General features: G+C 41.6%; 1 protein-coding gene across 2 annotated transcripts in view; it reads right to left on the bottom strand.

Annotated features, from left to right (window-relative positions):
- Positions 1 to 12,301, bottom strand: part of FRMD4B (FERM domain containing 4B) — a 223,371-nt gene extending 211,070 nt beyond the window's left edge. The window contains exon 1 of one of the 2 annotated variants that reach the window (XM_004372718.3): positions 11,818 to 12,301. In XM_004372718.3, the coding sequence (XP_004372775.1) occupies positions 11,818 to 11,979 (162 nt within the window). In that variant the 5' untranslated portion in view covers positions 11,980 to 12,301. The remainder of the gene's footprint in view (positions 1 to 11,817) is intronic. The other variant, XM_023727926.1, reaches the window with a different exon arrangement.
- Between the last annotated feature and the right edge of the window lie 11,080 nt (positions 12,302 to 23,381).

Below are 23,381 nucleotides of genomic sequence, written 5' to 3'. Positions count from 1 at the left end.
GCACATATAAAGATAATTACATCAACCATCATCCATCCATCCATCCATCCATACATCTCTCCATCCATCCATCTACCCATCCATCCACCCATCCATCCATCCATCCATCCATCCATCCATCCATCCATCCATCTACCCATCCATCCATCTATCCATCCATCCATCCATCCATCCAACCATTCATCCATCCATCTACTCATCTACCCATCCATCCATCCATCCATCTATCCAACAACCATTCATCCATCCATCCCCCACTCTGAGGATCTGAACTCAAGCAGTCTGTGTTCATAGACTTCATTCTGAAACACTAGGATGGATATGTTTCTATCAAGTGTTTGCTGAATGAATAGTTAAGTGAATAAATGATAAGATATTACTTTTACATGCTATTTATCTTTCAATAAATAAAGCAGCAAGTTGATAGCAAGAGCTCTGTTGGTTCTGCTTGTACTCTGTTCAAAACCTAGTGCCTTGCCTTATTAGCAATATGAAAATATAAAATAAATAAAAGGGGTTCATGATATCATCTTGAAGAGCTGTTATAAAGATTAAAGATAAGGCACAACATTCAATAAAGTTGAAAATTTAGAAACTCCACCTTTTGGTATATATCTTGTAGAAACCCTTGCTCATGTGCACAAGGAGATAAATACAAACATTTTCACTGCAGTATTTTCAAACCAAAAAATCAGAAACGACTTAAATGTTCATCAACAAGAGATTGGGATATTCGTGTACTGGAGTACAGGGGTGAAAAGCAATTTCAAGATAAATTTCAAAAACTTAAGAGAAAAGATAACAGAGTTATCCATGTATGTGTAGATTTCACAAACAATATTATATATTATTTATAGATACAAATATACGTGGCAAAATTATAAAAACACACATGGGAATGAAAAACACCAACTTCAGGGTAGGATTTTCTCTAGGTAGAGAGGGGAGGTAAGAAAGAGGTTTCAACTGAATTGATAGAATTTTATTTCATTACAAAAAATGTATGAAGCAAATATAGCCCAATGTTAAGGTATTTTAAAACTGAGCAGTGGGTGCATAGACTTTTAAAAGAAATATTTGATTGTATTTTAGCGAAAGTATACATAGCGAAACAGGTTCCCATTCCACAGTTTCTACACCTATTGTTCAGTGACATTGGTTACATTATTCACACTGTGTCAACATTCTTTTTATTTCCATTTTAGTTGCTCCATTCCCCTTAACTTTCTCTTTCTGTCTCTCAATCTTCTCATCCATGGTTTAGAGTAACTGTTAACCATTTGGTCTCATATAGGTAATTTTTTAAAAGAGCACAGTACTCAAGAATGGGTGCACAGACTTTTAGCTATATTATTTTTTACATTTTTTGCATGCTGAAATAATCCCTAAAAGTTTTTCTTCTTCTTTTAAGATAATACACATAAAATGCTGAGCATAAGGTCTGGTACACAGCAGCTGCTCAGTAATGGGTAGCTATTAGTCAATATGGAAACTTTGGTGGCGTAGTGGTTAAGAGCTACGTCTGCTAACCAAAGGGTCAGCAGTTCAAATCCACCAGGTGCTCCCTGGAAACTCTATGGGGCAGTTCTACTCTGTCCTATAGGGTGGCTATGAGTTGGAATCAACTTGATGGCAAGTTGTTTTTTTTTTTTAATTAGTCAAGATAATGAGACTGTAAAAAAGCACAGTTTAAAGGGAAAATAGCTATTTAAGCAAAAAGTTTTACCAAACACAAAATGCAAGAGACTAAAAACAATGAAGACAACAGGTGGCAATGGTACTATTTAACTTTACCATATTAGCTATCCTATTTCACATCAAATGTTCACGTCAAGGATGCACATACATGCATAGGTACATACATGTAGTTACATATGGACTTTGATTGAAAATTTTTTTTCATGAGAGCTTAGTAATTTCTGTCTCCTTTCTGTGCTGTAAGTCATATGGTCTTGTTCATAAAATATAGAAATAGAGATCTTATTCCCCATTTAAGTCATTCAAACTTTTCCACAACAACCAGCTGGGGCATTCACAAATACAATGTTCAGAATAAACATAAGTAGGGGATGAGTAAAAAGTTATTTTATGTTGCAGCTCCACCAAAAAACGATGCAATGGGAAAAACAAACAAATCTGAAAAGGCACAAGAGTCCATTCTTAACTTGGTGTTTTTCAACACCAACGAAGTTTCAAAAATGCTTTTCAAAGATCCTCAGACTACTCTTGTTGACCATAAATGACTTGGTCATTTGGAAATACATTTATGTCAAGTGATGGGCTAAAATATTAAGACAGTTGTCCTTATCAGTGTTTGGGTATGTTAGCATCTTAGTTCCCTGCCATAAAATCTTAGTCTTTGGTCAACAGAAAAAGTGGAAAACGAATTTCCTAGTGAAAAGTGGGCTCCTATTTAATTTACCAGGCCCATGGATGGTGCAAATAGTTTGTGTTTGACCACTAACCTAAAAGTTGGTGGTTGAAACCCACCCAGAGGTGCCATAAAAAAAAAAAAAAGCCTGGGAATCTGCTTCTATAAAAATTACAGCCAAGAAAATCCTATGGAGCTCAGTTCTACTCTGTAACACATGAGGTCACCATGAGTTGGAATCAACTCAATGGCAATGGGATTATTTATCAACCAAGTTTTCCCTGCCTTCTGTATCTGTTACTATTAGTAGCTGAATTCACTGGCCACGGAATCCCTTCAACAGAGTGTAGAGTCTGTAGTCAGGAGACTGCACTGATGGTGTGGGCTATGTTTTAAGCCAGATTCTATACCCTTCATAGCAATGCAATCCTCACTCTCCACTTCCTTCCTGCTGGCCCTACCTTAGTCCAGGCTGCGATCCTAACACCTGTTGGGGTAGGCATTTGTAGAAGATGCCGTATCATCCAGACCCCCCCTTAAGGCCTGAAGGACTTATTCCCCAAGCGATTGGCAATGTTGTGAGCTTACAGATCTCAACAAAAGCTGCCTAGTCCAAGTTCACACCCCTTTCCCAGGGGTTGCCCACCTCCAATGATGGGTTGATATTGGTGGGGGAAGGTCCAGCTCTCTTGTTCCAATGGGGGACAACTCTCAGCTTCAAACCTACCTGCGAGTTCTGAGGCCTTTATGGAGCCTGAATTGTAGCCCAACTTCTCCCTCTGCTCAATGCTACTACTTTCTATTCCCTTCCATAGGTGTTGATCCTAAGAATGCTCTCAGATGAACTTCCTGCATTAATCTCCATTTCAAAGTTTGCTTCCTAAGGAACCAAATCTGCATCAGCATTCATGTTGTTCCACAGTAGGAATGCACTTCCTGGCTCTGTGGTTGGGTGGGTCCTGTGACCAGTCCTGGCCAGTGACTTAGGAGAAGTGACAGAAGCCACTGAGAAGCCAAGCATTTAACCCTTTCAAAACCCATGGGACAAACGGTATCCCACCCACTTTTTATGCCCCTGGAGTTCTTTGGAAATGAGGTAGCCCAGTTTTAACATGTTTAGCCTCACGGTGGGAGCCTTCTGAAATGTGTGAAACTCAAGAACCCTGAGTTGGAGTCTCATTTTTTGTGTAGATTGAGCATTGTCTTAGTGACGTCTCCTGGATGTTTGACAGGTTTGTCTTTATTTATGTGAGATAAGCCTCACCACTATGTTTTCCAGTTACTGTGTTCTTGGGAGAATGTACTTATGGCGAGAATAAGCTATTGCCAGTCTTCATTCATAGTGGTCATTTTCTCCCTGACACCATTTATTGTTTCAGGTGTTACTGGTTCCCTGCTTTTCTACCTTCTGAACAGTAGATAATGCCTTTGAAATAAATAATGCATTGTGGTGGTACTTTTCAAGAGACTGGAACCCTATAAGTTATTCTTATCCTACATTCAATCTTAGGGCCCCATCATTGCTTCCACATGCAGCAGGTGGAATGCACTGCTGTGAACAGTTCTGCAGTATTGCAGGGCAGCTGTTTCTGCTTCTTAGCTGTTAGTGCTGCTTTTGTTATAATGAAGAATATATAGTAGTGGTAATTTTCCTGAGATTCAAATTCCTTTAGTTTTATTTATTGGGCCTGTCAGTACTGTTTTTGCAGTAATGAAGAATACATAGTAGTGGTAATTTTCCTCAGATTTAAATTCCTTTAGTTTTATTTATTTGGGCTTTCAGTACTACTTTTGCAGTAATGAAGAATGCTTGCAGTGGTAATTTTCCTGAGATACAAAATCCCTTAGCTTTATTTATTTGGGCTGTAAGTACCTTCTTACTGCAGTAAGGAAGAATGCATTGTACCATATTTTGAAAAGTTTCATGAAAAATAATAAAAAGGTTAAGAAATTGCCAAATGCCTTCATGTTTTACAAATTTTTAGGAAAAAAAAAAGATTTTATAATTGACTCATATCGATAGGATTTACTATGTCCAGCAACTGCTGGGACATATAGGATTCCAGATAATGGGTATCAAAATCCATAACTCATAACAAAAATTCTGAATTGGTCCTTTAATCAGCATGCCTTCATTAGTGAAAACACATAGTAGCAACAAAAAATTCAAAGGAGACAATAATTGGATCTTGTTAATTACCAGTGCAAAACCCTACCTAGCTCTTCACCCTCTGTCATGGCAACTGATCTTTGAAGGACAAGTAGGGGTTAGCTAGACAAAGAAAGGCAGAAGGCTCAACCCATGACCGGTAATGTGAGTGGAAAAATAAGCATTTATTGTTTTAAGCCTCTAGAATTCTGGAGTTGTTTGTTGCCATAGCAACCTATGTTATCCTGACTTATACACCTATATCACTGCAACAGTCTCCTAATCGACCTTCCTTTCCTGTCTCCAGTATGCCACCTTCTCCAAAATCTATCAGCCTCAATGATGTCAGTCACAGTTCTAAATCAACCTCTCCCCTCCTGTCAAAGTTCAAAAGAAAAACTTCAAAATCTTAGTCTTAAAATACAGATTATTCAAGTTCAGGTATTATTCTCTCTCTCTCATCTCTCTACTCATCAGCCTTAAAAGACTCTATAATCCGCTCCCCCAAGTCATGCTGTTCCATACCTAAAATGCCCTTCTGCCTTTCTTCATCCAGCTAACTTTTACTTGTCCTTCAAAGATTAGCTGAAGAATCACCTCCTCCAGGAAGTCTCCTTGGCTCCCTCTCCCCTTTCGCTTTACACTTGTCTAATTTAGACCCCCCCCCCTTCTGTGCTCTCCTATAACACCCTGAACATAGCCCTTTCATAGAGTTTGATTTCCTTAACTTTCTTACATGATACCATATATTTACTGAGGGCAGGAACAATGTCTGTTTTGACTTTATCTTGGCTAACATCTTGACAGTCACTAGGACACAGGGAGCACTTGTTAACTGTTTTTGGTATGAATGAGTAAACAAATGTGATGAGTCAATCTATAACTCAATCATTATGTTTCACAATGAAGCACCTTGTAAGGGTAAACTGAGCACTCATCCTGAATATGTGTTTGTTAATTTCCTAGTTTTTTGATGAGAAAATTCTTCCAGTGCTATTTTTCTGATTGAATGCTGAACCTTTCTTTCTCTAGCACTCTCCACCCAGTGCATTGCTTTCCTTCTAGTCCAGGGATCGGCAAACTTTTTCTATAAAGAGCCAGGCAGTAAATATTTTCAGCTTTGTGGGCAATACAGTCTTTATTACAGCTACTCAATGCTGCCTGCCGTGATAGGGAGAAAGCAGCCATAGACAACACATAAATGAATGAACACTGATGTCTGCCAAATAGAATTTTATTTACAAAACAGGTGGCAGTCCATTTTTGCCTGTGGGCTGTAGCTTGCCAGCCCACCTTCTAGCCAAGGAGCCCTGGTGGTGCAGTGGTTAAAGCACTCGGCTGCTAAACAAAAGTTTAGTGGTTCAAAATTACCAGATGCTCTGCAGGAGAAAGATGTGGCAGTCTGCTTCCGTAAAGATTTACAGCCTTGGAAAAGCAGTTCTACTCTATCCTAGAGGGTCACTATGAGTTGGAATCAACCCAACAGCAATGAGGTTTTTTTTTTTTTGTTTTTTTTTAATGAAGAGTGAAGGGTGGGAGCAGGCGAAGTATATGTGGTTTGAAGTGCTCACAGATCACTGACTGCCCAATGGGGAACTGGCCTTTGGGGGACTTGGTCTTTGCCAACCAACATGGTGAGATATAAAGTTCAGGTGCTACCAGCCTGTGGATCATCAGAGTGTTGGATATAGAGATACTGTCTCCTCAGAGACCCTAGCATGAGATGCCTATGACTGACTAGATATTATGTAAGGGCTTAAAAAAGGACATGGGTCTCCTATGTGGAAGACAAGTCCAAGTACTCAAGGTCCACTCTGCATACACTGCTGTGGGAAACCCCACCATTTTACTGAACATCCTCGCATGTTATGATGGGAAGTCAGTTCGAAGAGAACTATTCTTACTTACAAAAAATGATAGTAATACTCAACACCAGTTGCCACTGAATCAACCCCTACTCATGGTGACCCCATGTGTGTCAGAGTAGAACTGTGCTCCATAGAGTTTTCAATGGCTGATTTTTTGGAAGTAGATCACCAGGCCTTTCTTTTGAGCAGCCTCTGGATGGCCTTGACCCTCCAACCTTTTGGTTAGCAGTTGAGCGTGTTAACCCCACTTGCAACACCTACGGATTCCTGTAATACTTCTAACCTGTTAAAACCCGTTGCCGTCAAGTGGATTCCAACTCATAGCAACTCTACAGGACAGGGTAGAATTGCCCTGTAGGGTTTCCAAGAAGCAGCTGGCAGATTCAAACTGCTGACCTTTTGGTTAGCAGGAGAGCTCTTAACTACTTTGCCGCGAGGGCTCGGTAATACTCTTGCTGTTGTTGTTATTGTTGTTGCGGGCCCATCGAGTCAATTCCAACTCACAGCGACCCTATAGGAGTAGAACTTCCCCATAAGGTTTCCAAGGAGCGGCTGGTGGATTTGAACTGCTGACCTTTTGGTTGGCAGCCAAGCTCTTAACCACTGTGCCACCAGGGCTCCCTTACTACTCCTAACTACCCTTTATCAAGAACTTGCTATGGGTGTGGTGTTAAGTCCTTTATATAACCAAAAGCCAACATTAATTGACTATTCGACTGTGCCAGGCATGGTGCTGAACATTATACACAATCTCATGAATTTCTTACCTTACTCCATAATGCAGGTCTTACTGTTCTTCCAACTCACACAGAAGAAAATGGGCCTCAGAGAGGGAAAGCAGTTTGTTCAAGGTCAAATTTGCTCAAATTCGAAGCCAGGCTTCAACCTCCATCCTGCTTGAGCCCACAGCCTGAGTGTTCAGTACTGCACGCACCCTCTCCGTGCCAGCTGCCTGACTCAGGGGAGCTATCCAGCCTCTGACATGGTCGCTTAATGTCTCAGATTCTGTCCAAGCTGCCTCCTGCTGGAGGCAATGACTCCATTCAAGGTTTCCAAGAAATTCTACCTTTGGGACCCCAGGGAGGGGGGAAAACTTAATCCCAAGGTAACAATCGGAAGTTTTGTTAGACCCTGTCACATTTAATCAAGGGCAAAAGGTGTTGATCTTCTTTTTCTCAACAACATTCGCCCATCATTTTCCACCTCAATTATTATTCAACCCAATTAGTTGCTGAAACTCAGCCCACCCAGACAAGCTATAAGCAGGGTAGATATACGGCTGATGAATCCGCGTTTAGAATTCAGCCTAACACGCCGTGGTTAAAGTGCTTGTCTGCTGACCAAAAGGTCAACAGTTCGAACACACTAGCTGCTCCACAGGAGAAAGATGTGGCAGTCAGCTTCCATAAAGACTACAGCCTTGGAAACCCTATGGGGCAATTCTACTCTGCCCTACAGGGTGGCTGTGAGTTGGAATAGACTTGATGGCAGTGGGCTTGGTTTTTTTGGTACTTGAAGCTGAATACCCTGTGCCTACTACTTTAACCAAATTCAAACTTTCACTCATAAAGCACGTCTTTGTTAAAAGGCAGCTTCAGTGCAGCCTGCTTTTTATTTAGTCACATTCCTACAGAAATGCCTTATAACCAGTATTTTAATTATTCATGGTTGTTGGCAAATTAAGTCTCTTGCCTCTCCAATATCTAGAAGTGGAGGAAATGTTCAATTCCAAAGAAATTATGTTTCCCTAGCTTTGCTAGCCAGGCAATAATGATGCTGCTGCCAAATGTCTCAGGAATAGGTGGGCGATCCTAGTTCATTGATAGTATATGAATAAACAAAACACCCTCAGGGAATTGCCAGGTATTTCATGTAATGGATCTCTTCTGCCCCACCCTTACTTCTCCCTAGAGTGATTGAGCATTGGACTTCCTTACAAACAAGACTATTCAGGCTAGTAGCAAGAAAAATAACACCTTTGTATCATCAAGCTGATGAAAAATGGGGTTCAGTAAAATACGTAACTCTCTGGTGTGTGTTTCCAGTTCATATGCCAGAAAGCTGGGCAGTACAGTGGGACATACCCTTGCTGGTTCAGAGTTTAGAATTACTGGATAGCAATATGTCTGGGTATTGTAATAATGAGCCCACGGGCCCTTAACGCAAATTACTGTGGCCAAAATACTTACAAAGATGTTTGTGCATTAATCTGTGTACCCATCTTGAAAAAATAACTAATTGAGATTCCAATAATGTAGGTGTAGTGGCCATTGCTGGTTGGGTCCCAAGCACGTATTTACCTTCCCTCGTCTTTTGGCAGGCACGTGGTCTGAGTGGGGTCAACCTCACTCCCAGTTTCAAAAATGGGCCCTCTGGCCCACAGGCCAAGCCAATCAATGAGATCTAGTCTTTCTCAACCTTTTTTTCCATGATCACTCCCCTGAAATTTTAGTGCCACAGATATACTGTATAACTGTTTATGTACTGTATATATACATAAAAGGAGTAAGTTGTTTTAGCCTTCTACCCCCAAAGAAATAATTTTCAGCCCTTTGGGGGTAATACAACTAGCATGAAGAATGCACGGATTGTAATCCCATCCCCTGTGCCAATCAGTGCATAGTACCGGGTGTGGACACAAGACCTACGTTGGCCTATCAAGTAAAATCTTGGACTTTTTTTTACGGTTGTTGAGTATGAGAAATTCTCTTTCCTTTTGAGTGGTTTTATATATATGTAAGGACTGGAACTGCTAGAACTATATACTATCATGAGGGAAGAAACCAGCTCAGGATAAAGCCAGCACATGGATAAGACCAGAGCTGAAAGAATCATGGCAACAAGCACAGTGCCCAGATCAAACTATGCCTGAAGTTCATTCTACTGCTAGATTTTTCAGTTGGTTGTGTCAAAAGTTACTTCTTTTTACTCTGTAGGTGAGTTTGAGTTGGGTTTCCTATTACATTAAAAATCATCTTAACTGACAGAACAGATAACATATACTGAGTGCTTCCTAAGATCTAGGCATTGTGCTAAATATCTTACGTATCAATTACATCTCTTATCAAACCTCTGTGATTAGTACAATTATACTTCCCACATGATAATGAGGACACTAAAGTATAGTAAGATTAAGTAACTTACCCACGGTCACACATAGGAAGAAGCAGAATCCACCACTATGTCTATTTAACTTCGAGCCTAATGTATTCATCACTCTATTTTACTGAATCTCAGTTCTACACAATTTTAGTCACTTCTGGCTCAATATGTAAAAGGTATTAAAGAGTTTGTTTTGAGCATTATGCTGTTGTAAAGAATTATCTATATGTGATCAAACTGACAACAGCAACTAGAAAGGTTAGATGTGAAGCTTAGGGGGCACTGAGTTTATGCTAATAGTGGTAAAATAATTTGGAGAAGGATAGCGAGAATGGCTGTACAATTTGAAGAATGTAATCAATGTCACTAAATTGTACATGCAGAAATTGTTGAACTGGTGTATGTTTTGCTATGTATATTTTCATCAACAATAAATAAATACATATATAAAATAAAAATAATAAAAGGCATTAAAGAAAGTGATGTTTCTTTGCAAACAATTAACTATATCGTGCAATTAAGAATTCTATGGTTCTCCCAAGTTTTAAAATATTTTCAAAAATCCTATTTCTCTGAAGATACAGAAAAGTTCAAACTTAGCGATCACTTTCTTCTACTTATGATTCAATACTCATAAAAATGTCATCATTTTAGATGTTCTTTCTTACCATTATGAGAGGGTATCAGCTCAGCCACCATCCATTTTACAGCAGAGAAAACATATATTTTAGTTATTAGTCCTTCAAGTTGCTGTTCTGCATAAAAATAATTATTGATCAATTTTATAGAGATCCCATGGGTTCCCATGTTTCGGGAACCTCCATTTTTGAATTGGTCAGTAACAGCATGAGAGATAAGCCATAAATCCCCTGAATCCTTGGGGAGCAGGCACAGAGCCTGTCTGCTGGGTCACAATATTTGCATTCCCCTTTTAACGGTTTTTCAAACATTAAAAAGAAACACAGCAACTATGTGAGGGGCACTTCCCCTCCACACCAAGCTGAGCGGTGATTTCCCAATTTTCTCCAAAAAGCCAGGTGAGCTGTGTAATGTGGCCAGATGGGATATACCCACAGCTCCCTAATACTCTCAAGCCCCCACGTGCTGCCCTGTTTCTCAACCTGGCTCTTGGACTCCATTTCAAAATAGAAGATATCACAGACATGCTATATAAAAGCAAGAGCTGCAAAAGTACAAGCCAAAACATTCCTCCCATTTTAACCAGGACAACAAGGGGACCGTGATTCTTTAGACTCCCACACTCTAATCTCAGGCATGGTCTTTGAATTTTGTGTGACTGATGGAAGACTGCGCTTTGTCAAAACCAGGTGTTTCATTGCATATGGGACACAATACACTGAGATATAAATTATAGTTATCTTGGGAATATCAAAGCTATTCCACATCACAAGACAGAAAACGTGATACTGTATTGCCATAGTAAACACCAGTTATAATCTTCCTATCTATAATGTAGGATTTTTTTTTAACCTAAAAGATATTAACAAGTAAAGCACAGTACTTTTAAATCCACTCAACTACTGTTAAAAAAAAAAAAAAAAAAATCTTGGCAAGCTGCAGCCCCAGAGAGGACACGAACAATCTCATAGTTGAACAAAGTTGCTGCATATTTTGCTGCAGGATGGGACCTAGCAGAGAAATAAAGAGGCTGTGCAGTGTGACAGGGAGTAGATCCAAACGTAAGCATTCCGACGCTCAGCCAGGCCTCCCCTCCCTTCCCCGGCCAGTCGTCATCCTCCTGCAAAGTGTTCAGAATTTGCAGTCCTTCCTTCCAAAAGCCAGCAGACACACAATCAGCTTTTCCTGGCTCTATCTTGCAAGTTGGGGCTGCCTGATGGAAAACTGAAATAAAATCAAACAGAAGCATGCAAATGTGCTAAGGCCCGGCTGGAGGTACACTGGCATGAAACTGCTGCCTCTGAAACGCCCACCCCCATCCCAATGAAATAAAAAAGAAGGTACCATACGAACGTCAAAGTTCCTCCCTGCAGACCCTCTGCTGCAAAGCTACAGCTTTCTTAGCTAAGTACAGCCAGCACACCATCACTCTAAAACATTTGTCTGCAGATGCTGGGACTAACTCACAAATGGCCCCCATCTCGGTTCGAAAAATTAAAGGTAAGCTTTGTCAGGCAACAGTTACCTGCAGCTGCTGAGCATCTGACCCAAGAGCCAAGCAGTCCGCTAGGAGTTGAAAAAAAGAGGGGTGGCGGGAGAGAGATAATAAAATCATACAGGTGGAACCAGCTTCCCACAAGCGCCTGGTATCCCGCAAGGGCCCGGGGGCGCCGTGCGCCCTGGCTCACCTGGTACACGTCCCGCAGCCCGCACCATGTCCGCAGCACCTGATGGCAAGCCCGCAGCCTCTCCGTGTACCATCTCCGCAGCGTGGACACGGTCAAGTTCCACACGAAGCGGCTGCCGCTGAACACCAGGTCTTCCACTCCACACATGAACACCGAAGCCATACCTCCTCCTTCCCTCCGCACCTGGGGGGGGGGGTCCCCAGCGCCCCTGCAGCTGCAACCCAGCGATCTCGGACCACAGTGGCCCCACCGCCAGGGCTCCTGACGCCGGCTTCTGCTGGCAGACCGGGGTCAAGCCTTCCACCAAACTCGTCTTTCACCGGGCGTCCTGGCAGGCTCCGGCGGCATGGCCCGGGATTGGGCGCCTGCCAGCCAACGGCTGCGGCTGGCACACAGAGGCCCAGTGTCCACCCCCGCCCTCCGAGACCGCTGCGCTAAGCTCCGCCAGGCGAGCCCTCAGCGCTCCCGGGGCACGGGAAGCCCTGGCCAGAGAGGACTCCCCCTTGCGCTCCCCGAGGGAGCTGGCCAGGGAAGGAAGTGGAGCGTCTCTTTGCAGGCAAAGAGGCGAGCTGCATTTCAGCGCGCTTGGCTTGCACGTCCTGCACACACACGCACACTCGCACACACATACAGCAGCCCGAGTCTCCTTATCTGCCTTGGGGAGCACCTTGCTTTATACTACAGCGTCCCTTCTTGGCATCTTGCTCTGCCCCACACTGATAAACATCTCTAGGCAGCCACAGATGCAGGAGGAAAAAAAAATCGTCCGAAGCATCCCTTTGGACCCCACTCCTGGGGGAAAAGCCCTGAATGTTTTCTTGGTTCTGCTGGAGCCATGAGATGAAGACATTAGTCTCAAAGCAACAGCATGTTTGCTGCCCCAGAACCCGCCTTTGTTCCTAACATGGGGGTCTCCCCAGAACATGACAACCTACTGTCCCTGCCAGCAGGAGCACAGATTGCCCTACTTCTTACACTGGGCTAATTCCATTGCAGCAGTCAGCTCGTGAGAAAAACAAAGGGCGTGCTTAGTCCCTAGCAAATAGCTTCCACTTACTATTTGCTGGCAAACAGAAGCCCATAAGAGCATCTTGATTTGGTTCGGGAAAATTCAGCCTCTGGACACGTCCAGTCTAAAGAAAGGGTGAGATTATTATCGACTCAAATCCAAAGGAACAGTTCCACCACTCATGAAGTCAATAGGTTAATTAACCTTTTTTTTTTTTTTTTAAAGTTCTCTCTCATGAATTGATTCCTAAGGCATTTGGAAAAGGGAGCTGAGGAGCCCCACATACCACCAGTCTCTATTTTCCTATAAAAAGTTCCATCTTCTACTGTAACATTTTTCACAGCAAAAGCACTGCAGCAAATTTCCCAGCCCACTCACTTGGATGGAGTGTTTTTCCTGAATTCATCTGGAGGACAATTGTCTGTATTTTATCGGCTGTTTCACACCTGGGTTGTTATCTTGGCTATTAAGTGGCAGAAAGGTAAGGCACCAAAGCCTTTCTCCTGAACTAGCTCAGAAGGCTTCAGAACAGATTATCAACAAGTAAATCAGCTTTATTTCAGGTTTCAAATGCACCTTTAGAATCTTAGTTCAGGTGAAATTCAATCAGTCAAAAGACGAGGAACACAAAATCTGTTCTCAAAGTGCCTGTTGTTTTCAAAGTGACCATAATCAGGAAACTTTTAAATGATGCTTCTTTTATTACTAATAGAAATTGCCTGAGAATTTTTGTTGAATTAGTTAATAGGCCACGACATAACCCAAGATTTGGAAATTGTTCTTCACAATAATTCTACGTCATGGGCTCATTAGTATCGGTATTTTGATGGTATTTTCCAAGATAAGGGTTGCAGTACTTATCCGGTATGTACTTACTTGCTCTTACTGAGTCCAAAGAAAATTAATGAAGTATAGTTTGAGAAGGAAATACCATGCCAATGGAAAACTACTGGACTTCAAAAATGGCTTAAGTGGATGGTGGTGGTACGCTTTTTTTTTTAACAATGCAGTTTGACCGTGTTCTTGGAAATGTCAGGCAGCCAAGGGAATACCAGACTAAAATTACAACAGGTCAATTATCTCTGTCTCCTGACACCAACCTCTCAGAAGAGAGGCCATAGAAACACCGTGGTTGTCACCTTATGGTGCGTGGGTCTACTGCCAATGGCCGACTCCAACCTCAGTCATTTTCACTCAAGGGTTCCAAAGTCAGTGCTCACACTATTTTTTAGAAAATGGGATGTGATGTAGCAGTTATCAAAGTGGGGTCTCTGGACCAGGAGCATCAGTATCACCTGGGAACTTGTTACAGATGTAAGTTCCCAGGTTGAATCCAGAATAAAACAATTATGGGGGTGGGGCTAGTGATCTGAGTTTTTACCCGGTTTCTGAGGGATTCTGACTCACACTAAAGTTGGAGGAGCACTCTGGAAGAGTGGGGTGGTTAGGAGCTACGTCTCCTAAGACAGACATATCTGTTTTCATGTCTCTGCACCTCAACCCTTAACCCTACAAAGCTTCAGCGTCCTCATCTATAAAATGGGGATAAAGTCTGAATCCACTATAGGGATTTGGGGAGAATTAAATGAAATAATCCAAATAAAGTGTTCAGCATAGTGGCTGGCAGAGGGTAGGCACAGTCCCCCACCCCCTGCCAAAAACAAACAAACCAACAAAAACAACAAAATCAGGAATTGCTTCAATTATTTATACTCAGATAATACAGTAAAAGTAAAATGTGTTTTTTATTTCCATTATCTGTATCTACTTTCCTATTGCCTTTCTGTTTCTTGGGAGCCCTGGTGGCACAGTGGTTAAGCGTTTGGCTGCTAACCAAAAGGTCAGCAGTTTGAATCCACCAGCTCCTCCTTGGAAACCCTATGGGGCAGTTCTACTCTGTCCTATAGGGTCACTCTGAGTCGGAATTGACTCGACAGCAGTGGGTTTGGTTTTTGGTTTTCTGTTTCTTGGGGGTTAAAGGTGGTGCTGACTTGTTTTCGGGGGGGTGTCTTTCAATTTTCCCCAAAGCTTTTTGAAGCTCGATCTTCCCCACCAGAGTCAACCTTTCTTTTGGACTCAAAAAAGGAATGCCTGATCAAAGCTGGATGGAAGATGGGAAGACATCTTATTCCCACCTATGGAAACATCAATGCTGTGTGTTATCCAAATGGTTGCCCTCTCCTGCAGAAGGAGAAGTTCAAACTTCTTGGACGAGTGGGATTTTAGAGGGAAACAAGTGCTAGTTCGTTGACACCAGGGACTGGCGGTGGGTGGCAATGAACCCAGATGCATAGCAGTGGAGAATAGAGAGACCCTAGGGTGGCAGCATCCTCAAAAGGGACTAGTCATGTGAGACAAACCAGATTCCAGACACACACCCTGAAAGCTGGTTTAAAATTTCCTGTAGAGAGGGAGCTAAATCAAGCTAGCTTCAAAATTATCTTGCTTTTTCTTTTTTTAATTAAGAAGAGGATTTTCTTTCCTCCCCAGCATCAGAGTTCCCTGCAATACACTGTAATTTCCTGCAGCTCTCTCTGGAGGCTTAAGAAGATGCTTCAGGTGACAGCGTTACTCATACACCTGGGAGTTCTGCTAGAGACGCAAAAGAGAAATTGTCATTATCTCTGAGGCTCCTGCAGGTTCTCGTTTGAGCCATCAGCAGCAGAAGAACATAATGCCAGGAAGACAGCACAAATTGCCAGCCCCCGTCTCTAGAAAGAAAGAGATAGCAAGTTGGTAAAACAGCAGCTTCCAGCGGCCCCCTCTGCCCTCAAAAAGACAGAGTCCACCTAATGTTGATGAATTTATTTTTATTGTTGTAGTTTAAGTGGAAGTTTACATTTCAAGTTAGCCTCTCATACAAAAATTTATACATACATTGTTACGCCAACCTAATTGCTCTCCCTATACTGTGACAGCACTCTCCTCCTTTCCACCCCTGATTTCCCATGTCCATTCAGCCAGCTCCTAACCCTCTCTTCCTTCTCATCTCACCTCCGGACAGAAGCTGCCCGTTTAGTCTCAAGTATCTACTTGAGCTAAGAAGCACATTCTTCATGAGTATCATTTTATATCCCACAGTCCAGTCCAACTGGACTCTCTTCACAGTGTAGCTACCTTCTGATTGACAGTGCAGAGCTAGAGCTAAATTCCCAGTAGATAAAAGTGTTGAAAGGACTATGAATGTCTGACGTGGGCTTGAGGTGGATGAAAACCAGGTCTAGATCAACGGTTCTCAACCAGGGGCAATTCTGCTCCCTCCTTCCTCCTCAGAGAGATTTGGCAACGTTTGGAGACATTTTTGGTTGTTATGACTGAAGGGTGCTACTAACATCTTGTAGGTAGAGGTCAAGGATGCTGCTGAACATCCTACAATGCTCAGGACAGGCCCTCACAACAAAGAATCATCTGGCTCCAAATGTCACAGTTGCTAAGGTTGAAGAACCCTGGTCTAGTTAACAGTGTACCCTGCTCTTCTCCTCACATGACTTTTGTCATGGGGAAACAGTTGCCCCTCTTGATATTTTCTCCCCAAAAGGCAGACTGGGAGAAGAAATGAAACAATCACTCTCTAATGGTTTCCACACACTGACAAAGAAGTAGAATGAAATCAAAGCCCTTTGGAAAAGAATTGGAATGCCATTTCCCATTATTTTCAATGACCTTTTTTCAATATTTACCATAAAAGAAGGAATAGCCATTCTAGCCTTCAGCTATTTATACTTTTGGTATTTTAATTTTTTGGCTTTATCATTCAGTTAAATTAGAGGGTTCCTTAGTAGGGGCTGATGGACCAGGAAGAAAAGACTGGCGATCTACTTCTGAAAATTAGCCAGTGAAAACCCTGTGGATCACAACAGAATATTGTCTGATATAGTGCTGGGAGATCACCTTCTAGGTTGGAAGACACTACATAACAGTTGCAATAATGAACTGGAGCAGCCCAATGATTAGAAAGATGGCGCAGGACCGGGCAACGTTCCCTTCTGTTATACATAAGGTTGCCATGAGTCAGAGCCGACCCAACAACTAACCATCGCGACAACTAGAAAGGGCAGAGCTTTTCTTCGGCAAGTTAAAACATAATAGTAACTTCTGTCCCACGAACCCCTAGATGGGATGCCGATCCCTTCCCTCGGCCGTGCACTGCTACGAAAGTCTTTCATCACACAGATGACATGATACTGCCTCTTTCGGTTTACTTTTCTCCATCAGGCTGCAAGCTCTGTGAGGAATCCCTGTACGTGAGGTGGAGGTGGGGCTGGCGGGGACAGTGCCTCTTTGTGCAGGCGTATCCCATTGGAAGATATTTAGAGACCTTGGGTCCTACCCACCAAATGCCAATAGTGCCCCAGTCATGACGACAGCGGCAACAAAAATCACCTCTGCACGTTTCTGAATGCTCCTGGGGGGAGTGCTAGCTACCCCCATTCAAAAACCACTGGTGGAATTTGTTTCCCCAGTTCTTAGCACAGGGCTGGCATAGCAGACAATTAATAGATGCTTATTGAACTGACGAATGATGATTTGTCTCAACAGTGAATAAAGAAAGAAGTTCATCCATTTCCAAAATACATACTCTCATTTATTAAACAAATATTTATTGTGTTTGCACTATGCATCAGACCATGCACCAAGCACTCAGAATACGCCAGTGGCAGACCAGAGATGATCTCTATCTAAGTGGGTCTTAGAGTGGGGGAGTCCAACATTTGAACAGGCCCAGGTACTGCACTAAAGACACGGGCTGCAGGATGGGGAGGCATCAGAGAATACCTCCCTGAGGGATGGCACTGAAGCTGAGACCAGAAGGCTGAGTAGGAGAGAGCTAGGTAAAGGGGCTGGGGAGGCACACGTAGTAGTCCAATACAGAGGGAGCTGTAAGTACTAAGGTCCTGTGGCTAGAAGGATCCCATGTTTGTGGAACTTGAGGGGAAAGGGTGAAAGGGGATGCTTAAGAGGTAGTTGGGGTCAGGGAAGCCCACTGGGAGGCAGGTGCAGAGATCTAGGGGCGAGAAGAAAACGACTTGAGGTGAGTAATGAGAATGCCCACAGAACTAAAATGAAAGAATCAACATGTTTCTCGGCTCCTGGGGAATACTAGGACCTTAACGTGTGGAATGGGGTGAGAGGTTGGTGTCTCAAAGCCAAGTGTCTCTTGTGTTCTCTGGGTGGGCTGCCAAACTACCCAGGGGCCCTCCAGGGTGCCGTCCTCCTGTCCTGCTATGGCTGAGGTGGCAAGAGAGAGTGAGACCAGCTCCTGGCTCAGGGATCTGCATACCCTCCTTGTACACCCCTCCTCAGGGATGAAGGAGGAGGTTTTGGTGGAAGGGTAGCTTTGTTTCACTCCCGCTTGAGCCAGAGGCTGGGTGGTCTTGCTCCTCCCTCCTCTCTTGCTTTCTCTTTCCTCTTTCCCACTGGCAAGAGAGCTAGGAGCACCCTTCTGTCTTGGCCTCAAGCAGGAGATGGAAGGGAGCATCCAGAAGCAGTGGAATCCTGAAGTGAAGAGAACCAGGTATTGTCCCCATGAACCACGGCCAACCAGTAGGCTGGCTGAGTTTTGCAGGTGCCTTTGTGTGACTTCCAACGGCTTTCTGACATCACAAAAGGCTAAAAACACTACAAAACTCCATCATATTCAGCACTAAGGCATCTATTTAAGCTTATATTCTTAGGCAAAACCATTCTCCTTCTAGAAGACAAAAGAAAACAAAACAAAATCTTCTCATCTTCCTCAAAAATCTCATCTGTTATTTTATCAAACCAAAATCTCTTTGTTCAAAACAAAGAGGAGGAATGCTAGCCTTATTATATGAAGAAGTAAAAAAAAAAGGGGGAGCAACATATTGTACCAATTTTTACTAGGTAATCCACTGAACAGATGTTGGAAATTCTGGCCAGGTCAGATTTTAGAAGTCATCCGTGCAGATTTGAAAGCCGTTGAAGCCATTTAAGGGGTTGATGATTCCAGGGATGCCCAGGTAGATCAGAGGGAAAGAACTGAACCTTCTGCTTTAGAGAAGACATAGTATCAATCTTGTGACTGACCTTCCACCCACAAAATTTGTCACCTTTTATTTACACTTAATTTACATGTACATCAACAATGACAAAAATAAAATGGTAAAAAATAGATCTATATAGCACCCTTTCTCTAAAAAATTAAAGAAGGTGTCACATAGATTGTCAGTTGATTCTCATAATATTCTTCCAAGGTCAACTGGGGAAAGATATTATTGGCCTCATTTCATGGACAAGGAAACTGAGGCACAGAGGACCTGGGTAACTTACTGAAGATCACGGGAAAAGAATTTAAAAGCATTTTATAATGGTGCAGCTGCTAATTTTTCAGTTCTACTTTAATTGAAAGATAAAAAAAGACAAATTTCTTTTGCATTCCTAAGTTATAAAAGCTTTCGCTTCATGGTAACTAAAATTTACAGGGTATGGATGGCTCTAGGACATATTTTATTACTTCAGGAACTGAATTCGACAAAAAATCCACTCTCTGGGTTTAGCCAGTTTAAATAAGAATAAAACAATGATGAGAAGAAAAAGAAAATCTGTGATGAAAAGTAACAGAACTTTTCTATGGTAGATAAGAGGGCAGTTACTTCAAACCCAACAGACTGTCACTTCCATACACTAAATGGTAGAAGAAAAATAAAAAGATACGTGTAAAATCTTGACTCTTCAAAGATCAAATGTACCACGTAGGTTCAGATAACTGGAGTAAAATGAAAAAGAGAAATCAGCCAGGATCAGTGGTTTTGCGAGGTCATAAAAGTTCTCAAGGCCAGGTATCCTCTGGCCACCAAACAAATAGAAGCCACAGGTTATAAAAACAGATCATTTTCCCCATTATCGCTAAAAAATACAGAATAATTTGGTAGGGTTATTGCTAGGAATTTCAAATATTTGGCCCTTAGCAGCAAGGGCAAAAGAAAAGCAAAGTCTAACATCCAAGAAAAGAGATGTAAAAGTATTTCTTGTGTCTTGCTATTCTAAAAAATAACTTTAGAGTTGGCAGTAGTGACCCACTGTTTTCAACTACAAAATGGGTTGTCTACCAGAGATAAAGCTGCATGGTACCGACCTTAAGGCCTAGGTATATTTTATCAGGTTGAGGAACCTGCTGTATATTCTTTAGACCAAGAGTTCAGGGAGCTCTGGGCAGTATTGGAGAGGAGCGAAAGGAAGAACTGCATAATCTGGTCTTGAGTCAATAACAGGAAGAATAGGGGTTTTACTTCTGAAGGAGCTGGCACCAAAGAAATTTAAGGTAAACTTTCTCACCCTAGAAAGTTTCCATTATTACCTCTGGCTGGTGGCCTTACAGACAATTTTGGTTTTATCCTTTGGTTTATATACTTTGGCAGATAGTGTTGGTTGTCTATCCATCAGCCATTTTCCCCTTCTTCGGAGAATCTGATTTTGTGGGTGGCTACTTGTCATGCTCCAGAGAGGGATGAAGACTGGTCTAAGGGAGGGCATGGCACCGCACTCTGGCCAATAACATATAAGGGTAAGTTTTCTAAAGAGTTTTGGGAAAGATTTCCCTCTTTGAAGAGATGGAATAACACAAGAAGAATTTTGTCACCACACTGCTTGATTCCTGCTTTGGACATTGTTATATGTGGACATAGCGCTTTGAGCTGCAGCAGCCATCTTGTGACCATGAGGACATTTGCTGATATCAAAGATAGTAGAAAAGAAGAAAGTAAAAGCCTGGGACCTTGACGACATTGTTCAGATCCAAACCAACCTGGGAGCAGGCCACTTCCAGACAGCTTATAACCAGACATGGACAAGAAATGGCTTTGTTTTTTTTTTTTTTAAATTGTGATTTAGGTGAAAGTTTATGGAGTAAATTAGTTTCTCATTAAACAGTTAATACACAGATTGTTTAGTGACGTTGGTTGCCAGCTCCGCAATGTGTCAACACTCTCCCCTTCTCCACCCCACGTCCCCTGTTTCCGTTTGTCCAGTTTTCCTGTCCCTTCCTGCTTTCGGGCTGGTGTACCCATTAGTCTTGTATACATGATTGAACCTCCCGTGTGTTACTGTTGGCCCTATAAAACCAAAACCAAACCTGTTGCCATCGAGTCGATTCTGACTCATAGTGACCCTATAGGACAGAGAAGAACCGCCCCATAGAGTTTCTAGGAAGCAGCTGGTGGATTCGAACTGCCCACCTTTTGGTTAGCAGCTGAGCTCTTAACCACTGCACCACCAGGGCTCTGTTGGCCCTATGGACCTGTGTAATCTTTGGCTGAAGGGTGAAGCTCAGGAGTGACTTCAGTACTGAGTTAAAAGGGTGTCCGGGGCCATACTCTTGGGGTTTCTCCAGTCTCTGTCAGACCAGCAAGCCTGGGGCCTTCGATATTTTAAGCCACTTTTAGTTGGGTGCTTTATTATTTTCAATGGAACACACTTCAAAACTTACTACAAAGCTATGGTAATCAAGACAGTATGGTACTGGCGGAAGGACAGACATATGAATCAGTGGAATAGAATTGAGAGTCCAGAAATAAACCCTCACAGTTATGATAAACTCATTTTCGACAAGGGTGCTAAGACAATCGAATGGGAAAGAATAATCTTTTCAACAAATGGTACTGGGACAACTGTATAGTCACATGCAAAAGAATGAATTTGGATCCCTATCTCATGCCATATACACAAAGCAACTCAAAATGGATCAAAGACTTAAAAGTAAGAACTAAATCTAAAAAACTATTAGGAGAAAGTTTAGGTGTAAATCTTTATGATTTGAATTAGGCAATGACTTCTTAGATATATGACACCAAAAGCACAAGCAATAAAAGAAAAAAATAGACAAATTGGACTTCATCAAAATTAAAAACTTTTCAACTTTAAAGGACACCGTCAAGAAAGTGAAAATACTTGCAAATCTTATATCTGATAAGGAAGTTGTATCCAGAACATATAAAGAACTGCAACTCAATCATAAGAAGAGAACCCACTTTTAAAATCATCAAAAAATCTGAATACACACTTCTTCAAAGAATATATACAAATGTCTAGTAAGCACATGAAAAGATGTTCAACATCGTTTATCATTAGGGAAATGCAAATCAAAACTACAATGAACTACCACTTCACACGCCACTAGAATCACTATAATAATAAAAAAAAAAAAACAGCAGACAATAATAAGTGCTGGTGAGGATGTAGAGAAATTGGACCTTCATACATTGCTGGTGGAAATGTAAACTGGTTCAGCTACTGTGGAAAAGTTTGGTGGTTCCTCAAAATGTTAAACATAGAATTACCATTTGATCCAGCAATTCCACTCCTAGGTATCTACCCTAAAAAAGCGAAAACGGGTGTTCAAACAAAAACTGTATACAAATGTTCATAGCAGCACCCTTCGTAATTGCCAAAAGCACCGAAACGTCCATCAACTGATCAACGGATAAACGAAATGTGGTATATACATATAGTGGAATATTATTCAGGTATAAAACGGAGTTAAGTATTAATACATGCTACAATTTGGAAGAATCTTGAAAACATTATGCTAAGTGAAAGAAGTCAGACAAAAAAGGCTACGCTTTTTACCCTTTTAGACCTTTAAACTCTATATCCATAGAGATAGAAAGTAGATTCACGGTTGCCAGGGGCTGGTGGGACAAGAGAATAGGGAGTGACTACTGATGGGTACGGGGTGATGAAAATATTCTGGAATTAGATAGTGGTGATGGTTGCACGATCTTGGGAATACACTAAACACCAAAGAATTGCTTACTTTTAAAAGGTGAATTTTGTGGTATTTCATTATATCTCAATAAAAAAAAAAAAGGAATTAAGTACTGGTAAATGCTTTAATGTGGATAAATCTCAAAAACATTAAGCCAAGTAAAAGGAGCCAATCATAAAAGACCACACAGTATATGATTCCACTGATAAATGTTCCAAATAGCAAATCTATAGACAGAAAGCAGATTAATGGTTGGCAGGGGCTAGAGGCTGGGAGGAAATGGAGAGGGACTGCTAATAGGGACAGAGTTTCTTTTTAGGATGATGAAAATACTCTAGATTATGGTGATGTTTACACAACTCTGTAAATATATTGAAAGCACTGTATTCTATATTTTAAACAGGTGAACTTGATGGTCTGTGAATTATATCTCAATAAAACTGTTATATAAAAAGAAAAAAAAACATAAAATACATCTTAACTATTTACCTGTATTTGCTAAATATTCTACAATGAGAATGTAGTACTTATATATTCAGAAAAAAGTGTTCAAATACCTTTACATTTGGAAAAAAATTGCCTACTATATAAAATACAGTAAAAATAAAAGCAGAAGAAAAACACTGCATATGAACTCAATTGTGCAACTGAGTGCAGGCATATATATATATATAAAGCCTAGAGGAAAATATGCCAAATTATCACTGTAATTATGCTGTAAAGTTGATTCCAATTTATGGCAGTCCCATATATGTCAGAATAGAACTGTGCTCCATGGAGTTTTCAATGGCTAATTTTTCAGAAATAGATTGCCAGGCTTTTCTTCTGAGG

Source organism: Trichechus manatus, unplaced genomic scaffold, assembly GCF_000243295.1.
Source record: "Trichechus manatus latirostris isolate Lorelei unplaced genomic scaffold, TriManLat1.0 scaffold00020, whole genome shotgun sequence".
Lineage (NCBI taxonomy): Eukaryota > Metazoa > Chordata > Mammalia > Sirenia > Trichechidae > Trichechus > Trichechus manatus.
The sequence above is the reverse complement of the archived record's forward strand: the minus strand, read 5'-3'. Positions and strand labels throughout refer to the sequence as shown.